This window comes from Strigops habroptila, chromosome 8 (genome assembly GCF_004027225.2).
Source record: "Strigops habroptila isolate Jane chromosome 8, bStrHab1.2.pri, whole genome shotgun sequence".
NCBI lineage: Eukaryota > Metazoa > Chordata > Aves > Psittaciformes > Psittacidae > Strigops > Strigops habroptila.
This window is the reverse complement of record NC_044284.2, coordinates 37,291,413-37,300,037: the sequence shown is the minus strand read 5'-3', so window position 1 is coordinate 37,300,037 and position 8,625 is coordinate 37,291,413. Positions and strand designations below refer to the sequence as shown.

At 48.8% G+C, this 8,625-nt stretch overlaps 1 protein-coding gene across 2 annotated transcripts in view; it reads right to left on the bottom strand.

Annotated features, from left to right (window-relative positions):
* Positions 1 to 5,469: 5,469 nt before the first annotated feature.
* Positions 5,470 to 8,625, bottom strand: part of TP63 (tumor protein p63) — an 87,007-nt gene continuing 83,851 nt past the window's right edge. For both annotated transcript variants that reach the window (XM_030495820.1, XM_030495821.1), the window contains exon 13: positions 5,470 to 8,578. In XM_030495820.1, coding sequence (XP_030351680.1) covers positions 8,282 to 8,578 — 297 coding nt within the window. In that variant the 3' untranslated portion in view covers positions 5,470 to 8,281. The remainder of the gene's footprint in view (positions 8,579 to 8,625) is intronic.

Genomic DNA, 8,625 nt, shown 5'->3' with positions numbered 1-8,625 from the left:
AATCCCACACAAGCACTGCCCATGGCTGCCAGCACTGCACCAGTGGTGTGCCATCCTCTCCGGTTCCCCAGCTTCTCCTTGAGAGCTGCAAACTGTCTCCACAGCACAGCCCGGAACTGCAGTGGGTGCCTGCCCAGTGTTGGGGCCGCTCTCATGTTTGGCCTCCCATGGGGCAGAACCGCTAAAAGAGCAGGGTGACCTTTTAAAGCATGCACCACCAAACTGAGCTGGAGCCAGCCCACGGCCTCCGAGCCAGCAGCCCCTGGGGAGCACATCCCTCTGCGTGCAGCACCCGTGCAGGTGCAAGTGGGGAGCTGGGTGCCGCAGGCGGGTTGGCGCTGGCAGGGTGCTGGGCTCCCCACCCAGACTGGCTGAGCTGGCTGCTGCGGCGGCGGCGTGGGAGCCTGGACCCCCTGCCAGCGCTCCAGCCAGGTGCTGCTGTGGGAGTTCCTGGCTGCACTGTGTGCTCCCTGCAACATACCTGGTGGTATTTTCTCAGCTGGAAGAAGAGATGTGTATCGCTTTGGCAGGGAGGACTTCTGCAGCCAAGGCTCTGCGTGTGTGTGTGGAGGGAAGGTGGAGCACCTCTCTTGCCCTTGGGCAGGGCATGCACGGTGCTGGGAGCCTGGGGTGCTGCTGCATGGTGGCTGTGGCTGCAGGGTGTTGCAGCGCCAGGTAACCATGCAGGGCTGCTTGCCCCAGTGCACCTCCAACCAGCCTCCTGGCTCTGGAGACATCTCTGGGCAGAGGTTCACCAACCGAGGGCACAGCTTCAGGCTTTTTGCAGCCAAGAGCTGCCTGGGATGAGAGCAGCAGTCTGCTGGTTTGGCAGGTGATGGTTTTTGGTCTTCCTCTTCTGAATTTCTCATTTGTGCTGGTGTTGGTTGGCATGGGCACAACACTGGGGATTCCCTGGATGCACAGCAAAGAGCAAGAGAGCAGCAGCGTTCCTCGAGAAGCAGCTACAGTAAAACTTGTTCTGAAACACCAAAAGGTCACTTGCTTACCCTACCCATGTAAAATAAACAAACAAGAGTTGCTGCTGCAGCTCTTGCATGTGGGATGAGAGGGGAAAGGTGTTGAAAAAGGCAGCTTTATAAAACTGATGCCCAGGGGCTGTCTGAGGGGCTGAGAGGGGGCACAGGCTCGGTGATTCGGGTTGCACCCACACGGGACCACGACGGCGGCAGGAGGAGGAGGGCTGGCATCATGAGCCGCCAACCACAGCCACCCCCAAGCTGCGGTGAGTGCCTGCACCCCTCTTCGAGACTGCGGGCGGCAGAGCAGGAGCGGTGCTCGGAGCCGGTGCCGGAGCGGGTCCCACTAGAGGGCAGTGGCTCCCCGGGCAGCGCGGCCACCGCCCGCCCGGCTTCGCTCCGCTGGTCCCAGGCTGCGCATCACCGCGGCCCTCCGAGCTGCTGTGCTCTTGTCTGTATGATGAAGATAGCATTACAAATCCCCTTCACAGAGGAACCAGCGCGGGTTGGAGATGATGTACTCGGAAGCGCAGCCAGATCTCCCGTTGTCTCAATTTTTATTTTTTTTTAATGCCTGCTTTGATTCTTTCCTGCTTCTCTTCCTTCTCTCCTCCTTTCTTTTCCTACCTTCATCCCTTTCCTCACCATCCTCTCCCTCTTTTTCCTTGCTACTAGGAAGGAAAATGCTACTACTCATTTTGAGGGTGCTGTCAATTAAAACACAGGAGGAAAAGGACTATCTCTTCCCCAGTCTGCCTGGGGAAGAGATGTTTCAGTGTTTCTCTATTTCTCTTCAGACCCTGCACCAGTTTCTTTGCTTCATACAGAGCCCTGCATCCAGTTACTCGCTGCTGGATTGTACATGGCTGTGCCATGAGAGTGTCTCTCACAGTGCAGCCACAAGCCTTAGGAACTTGGCAAAACTGATTGCACGGACAGAGCCATCCCACTTAATATCAACAAACAGGGTTAGTCTTCCCTTGGCCTCGATACAGGCAATAATGAGACCACATCTTCCAGGGCATGATTCAGAGTGGGAAGCTAATATGCTCTGAATGGCTCCCCAGGGACTTTCTTGCCACTGATGATGCAGGGAACCTAATCTCCTACCCTAGGCAGTTGGGAGAGACAATGTAAGCATCTCCCTTGCATGCTGTAATGGTTGATATCAGCCAATCTGCCTGTGAGTAATTGCTGAGCATGCCAGAAGGCACTCACCTCCTGTTGGAGCATGTTTCCTCATCGTCTGGGGAAGTGGCTCAGCCAAAAAAGCCTCTGGCTGCCGTGCTCACGTTATCACTGCATGCAAGGAGAGTGCACTGCAGGAGCAGTGAGAAAATCAGCTGAATGATGCATGGAGACCCTCACCAAACATTGAATCTTAGAGCTATCAAGTTGAAATCCAGTTGCCCATGGGCCTGTGTCGGATGTTGCTGTGGGAACAGAGCAAGGTGTGGTACTGCTGTGACTGCAGCCACCAAGGCAGAAACACAGTGGGGACAAGCAACATACTCAGGTGCAATCAGGACCCTTCAGCCCCTGGCTTCGATGCTATAGGCACACAGTTAGTGTGCACCAGCCCCAGAGATACCCCTTGGTGCTTGCCCATATGCTGAAGCTGCAGCTGTGGCTCCCCTGTCCCACCCCAAATCCTGCATCTTCTGCCCCCCAATCTCACATAGCTTTTCCTTTACCCACCAGTGGTCCCAGGCATCTGGCTCACTTCCTGAAGGCAGAGCTGCTATTTCCTAAGAACAAAACTTATGACACGGTAGGAATTTTTACAAGGAAGTCAAGTAATTTTAACAAAAGCGACTGATCACCTCCCCAGAAAAGGACTTTGACCAGTTTGAGCTAAGGAAGAACGCAGCCACACTCACCTAACAGCAGGGCATGACTGCAATGGGCAGCCCTGCAACATCCACAGGCAGACAGAGGGGGTTGCAGAGGGGCTCCAACTCCTCACTGAACGAAAGGCATCTGCTAACAGAAATATACATACACATAAAATAAACCAGCTGGTTCCACAGTGCTGATGTTAAGGCCTTGTGCAAAGGGATGGTAGAAACAGTTGGGAGAGGCTGGGCATAAAGAAAAGGGATCAGCCCATGGGCCAAGATCGGGAGAGCAAAGGTGTAGCAAAGAGTGACTGCCATATATCTCTGTGCTAAATTTTGGCTCCTTGATCTTAGGGAAGCAAGCTGGGAGAAAGCTGCAGCCAGTCCTTTCCAACAGAGCATAAAGATCATTTTCCTCCCAGTTTATTTGATGTTCATGGCCAGTGTATCCAAATATCAACAATAAGGCTCCAGACCTCCAACCTCCGCCCTTTGCTATAGGCTCAGGAAGACAATTTGCTGCTGTCATGGGTCACAGAGAGCCAAAATATCTCAGGACCCAGAAACCACTAGCTTGAGCCTGGCAGTCAGGTGAGACTGTTTGTCAAACCTGCCTGGCGAAGGCTCAGCACGAGCACAGCCCATGCTCAGGTGGCCACACTCCATATCTCAGTAGTGACTGTGCACTGCTGCCCCACAGAGCAGACCACGCAGGAGAGCTCTGCAGGGCCTGGAGTTGCTGCTCACTAACCTTCACACAGCGGCTGATATAAGCTGCACATTTTATACCTCAGTAAATCAGAAGGCCAAGTAGCCCAAGCTTCCACTTGGTGCTAGGGCTGGGCTGCCCACACAGTTTTCCTGCTGAGAAACTACTTGCAAAGAGACAGAGTGGGAGGCCAGGTCCTGTACTCCTCTCTCCATAGCACAGGCAGGCTCTTTGCTGTCAGGAAGGGGTTTCTGTTAAGCCATGCAGGGCAGGAAGAATGTGATGAGCAAGACACCCTTTAGAGGCTCCACTCAGAGGTTTGCCAAGGTTTGTTGTGTCCGGATAAGTTTCATTCCAGGGGACTGCTAGCTTGAGCACGCTTACAACTAGCAGCATAAAGGGGTATGCACGTCTTCAGAGGTCCACCCAGGCCTGCAAAACACAGCTGGAAGCTTGTAATGGATCCCTGTCCCGAAAACTTCATGCCTGTATAGAAAGCATCCCGATATCCAAAGACAAAATTCCAATGAGTATGGGTGGAGGGCAAAAGGGAGAGCACCAGTTTGGGATTCCTCAGCACTGAAACCCTTGCAGTAACATAAGGAATGCAGAAGTTTCCTACTCCGGCAGTGGATCACAGCAGGTAGCAATTACAACTATTGGCAAACATATTTCAAGCTTACCTGGTTAATGGAGTATAAAGTCCTATTTTACCTCATGCAATTTGCTCATCTAGAGGCAGAGTCTATCAGCTGAAACAGCAAGTTCTTGCAGCCATTGTAGTAGCACTTTTCTGTTTGAGGGCAACATATTAGTCTTTAACACCACATTCAAGCAATCCGACTGCCAGAGTGCAAACAGGAGACTCGTGCCTCTGGATATTGATATCCAGAGATAACTGCTTTCACCAGAATCTAAATCTTTTGCCAAAAGGGAAAAGAAACAGTGATCAGAACCAAAGAAATCAGGCAGGCATTCCCTACCCTAATGGTAAATGTGAAACTAACTCCCAAGGGAAGCCATGGACTTTCATTTTTCTGACATCTTTGTGGAGTTTTTTTTGGTTTGTTGGTTTTTTGGGTTTTTTTTGACTCATAATCAAGCAAATCTGTAAGAGACAGACATGGTCCCCCATACAGAAAAAACTGATGAAGCTGGGCTGACAGAGGCCACTCCATCACTTTCAGGACAGCCACCCCACTGGCTCTGAGCTGCTCTTCTTTCAAATCTTTGGAAGAATTATTGAGATGCCAAAGAAAACAAAATGGCTTTGGCAGGAGAGAGGATTCTCAGGGTGATGTACAAAGCCTTTGGTGTAAGTTAGATATGGAGGACAATCCTCCCCAAGCTCCAAGGGGGATGGTGGAGATGGCTGTGCAAGGCTATTTCACAAGCGTGGAAGTAAGAAAGGGCAGCACTGACCCTGCCTGCTCCAAGCACACCTTCCCTCCTCCCAGCCCAGGCACACAGCAGCCACATCTCCATTGTGTTTGAGCAGAACATTGAACACAGGGCACTTCCCAGTACCCTGCTCAAAACCAGAAAGAAACCTGATGAAAAGGTAAAAAACCAAACCAAACCGAACCAAGCAAACAAACAAACAAACAAAAAAAACCCCATCGAAAACAAACAAACGAAAAAAAACGCAACCAAGAAAACAGAGCCACGGCCCCGCAAACAATGCAAAAACCCAGAAGACTTCACAGTTCATCACAAGGCTTACAGGGGCTGACCCACTCAACGTGCCAGAAAGAAGGCAGATGGGTGTGTGATGGCACCTTATGACACACCCTTGCGAAATGGGTGGTGTGGTGATGAGAAAACTATACAGGTGGGCAAAAGCAACACTGAGCCCTGACTGCTCACAGGAGAAAGCAGCAGCAAAGACTCCTGCTCATTTCCAAGGCGGCGCACAGGCAACAAAAGAAATTGTTTGGGAACTCAGTGTCATTTTCAGTTTGGCTTTTATTTTCATTGACTTCAACAACAAGGTGTTCCAAAGCACACACAGGTCTTGGTGCAGGCAACACTGTCATTGCTACAAGCATTGGCAGATTCTCAGCTCAATTAACCCATATGCTTTGATGTATCAAAACAAAACAAAACCAAAAAAAAAAAAAAAAATCACAGCTCTACAGAGGAGGGTAAAAGCTACAGCAGTTCAAACTCACTTGAAGATTCCAGTTATACAGAAGTGGGCTCCATAGTGGTATACAGTAGAAAGGTTTTCACAGCATATACTTTAATCATTAGTGATGCAGCAGAAAAGCAGACCGCTGACCATCTCACTGCTGAGTTGAAAAGCAGATACTGAAGTTCTTGTACCCAAACTCTGGGCACAGCCTTAACTGCATTAACCTTTATAGTCAGAAGCTTCCTAGTTCCTAAAATGATGGTAGTTTTGCATCAATATTGGTACAATACTGAAGCAGCTCAAAAGGATTACACAATGGTGATGCAAAACCTGGGAAGTGAGAAAGGCACAGCCCAATTCACCTCCAGGAATTTGCAAAGTATCCACACTAACACTTTTCCCACACTAACACTGCCCCACTGAATGAACCCTTGCACCAAGTCAAGAGCAGGATGACTCGCTTCTTTTGTAGCATATAGGAAAACAACAACAAAAAAAGACATAGTAAGTTTTCACACTGAGCATGTTAAATACTTTGAAATCTAGGACACTGCTCTTTGAAGTGTTACAAAATAAAAGATAAAACAGGCTTCCAGTACCTGCTCCCCTCCCCCTCAACTGCAAAGTAACAGAGGAATCTCAGTATGAAAAATACAAATATATTTGTCCAGTGACAAGTCATTTGTTACAAGGTATACTGTAAGCGTTCTGCATAAAAATAACAATTAAAAAACAAAAACAGAAAAACAAACAACATTTTATTGTGGTTCTGTCAGACCCGGTAGCCCAAGAAGAAATAAAAAATGGCACGTTATGCTGTAGGAAACAAAAATTACACATACAAAAAATATTTATATACACACTTTACAGAGTAACAATCTTGCATTACCATTTAGAGCTATCCAAAATAGGCTTGCACAGTTACTGAAAGGCAGTCTTTGAATGCAACACAGAGCTGGCACAACAGACAGATGGAGTAGGATGCTAACAATATCAGGCTAAATGAAATACATGGAACACAGCAGGGCCCAGAAAAAAGCCACTGCATTGAAACGAGATGATTTGGTTATAGCAAGGTAGGATGACAAGTCATTTAAGCTGCTTTTTTCATCTTTCCTCAGCGAAAAAACAACCAAACAAAAAGTCAGGCTTACTGTTGAAAAGAGCAGGCCAACTTGAAAGCAGCTGTGCTGTGCTGAGCTGAGCTCCTCCAGTTAGGTTTGTTTTGTATATGCTAGAGTCTCACTATGTTGGCCAATATGAACGTGAAAACACGCACTCTGTTCAGTTACTTGTCCACAGGATCACTGGCAGTCAGAGGAAATGCTTCAGAGCACAGCTGCTGTAGAACCAATAAAGAAAAAACAAAAAACAAATCCAAAAAGAAAAAAAAACAAAAACAAACCAAAACCAACAACCACAGAGAAGAATCAATTTCTCATGTAAACATGACTTTCTGCAGTAGCAACACTCATATTACCAGGAACTCGTCCTTGTTCCAAGGCAGTTGGAAATATCTTTCTTTTTTTACTCTCCACTTCTAGTTGCTCATCACTTAGTCTATAGTCACCAGCAACAAATCACAACAGGCTCCAGCCTATTACAGATATATCTAAAGATGGTTCTACTTTACTTGGCATGAAACCAATCTAGCATGGTCCAAGTAAAAGACTGTCTGGGTTTAGGATAGCTGAAGCCCTACGAATCAGTGTGCAGCTCTCAGTTGGTTCTCTGTTCAACTGGAGGCTAGGCAGGCAAATCCTTATGCTAAACTAACCAGGCTGCATATGTGGCAAAGCCTAATTCTCTAGCTTAAATGTCAGTAGTAGTACAGAATGGCTAAAGGTTGGGTCGAGGGCAGAATTCAAGAGTGACCAATGGCTGTAACTGCATTTATATCCTGAAACAAACCAGGACACAGACATGAATGTAAATTCAAAACAAGAAGAGACAGAAGGTTTGTTTCTTTTCCCAGAGAAGGTGAGGGAAAATGAAAAAGTGGGTTGCAGGTGGCTATAAGCACTGGCCTGCCCAGCAAAGTGCATGTGCTATCTCCGCTGGAGAATATTACACATGAACAGAGCACTCAGCTCTGTGGGAAGAGGCCGGTTAAGTGCAACGTTCAGCAGACTGATTCCCATGTATTTTTCAGATGAACTGCCAGTTCAGAGTTTGGTGGCTTTGGGTTTTCTGCATTTGGTTTTGGGGTTGAGGTGGGGTTTTTTTTGGCTTTTAAGAAAATTATTTTTACCTTCCTGCTTTTCAAAGCGAGATTGCTGGATGAGAGAGACAAGTTTGCAGGTCAGGATGCCCACAAGGTGTGTGAGGATTTAAAAGTCAAGAAAAGAAGCCCTCTCCCCAAAGGAAAACACAAAACAAGAACAACACCTTCTCAAGAAGGTCAACGGCTTTCAAGGAAATACCACCCGCTCTTCCCCTTGCAAGAGCTGGGGTGGAGGTTGTGGTCCAGGAGTATGACCTAGACAGCATCAAGGGCATAACCCAGCATGAGTGAGCAAGAAGGTTCCCTCCGCCCTTCGTCCAGGGGTGCAGTACCAAGCAGAAGGAAGACAAGGGCTGAGCAGTTTGTGGCCGAGGCAGAGTGGTGCAGGGTCCGTGATGCTCACTCCCCTTCCTCCTTGATGCGTTGCTGTTTGTTGCGCCTGGCATCCATGTCAAAGTTGAAGTCATTCCACTCGTCACGGGGAGGGAAGGAAATGGTCTGCCGGAGTGTGAAGCGGACTGCGTCGATGACCCGCTCCCCCCGCGTCTCACTGGAGCCCACGCTGACCGTGGAGGCGCCGCTGGGGGTGCGCAGGAGGTGGGGAGGGGAGGAGAAGTCATGGAGCTGCCGGTGGTCCAGGATGCCCTTCCAGATGGCATGGCGGAACTGCTCCGGGATCTTGAGGCTCACCAGATCCTGAAAGGCAAGGTGGAAGGCTTAATGGGTCAATCCCTGGGCAAGCT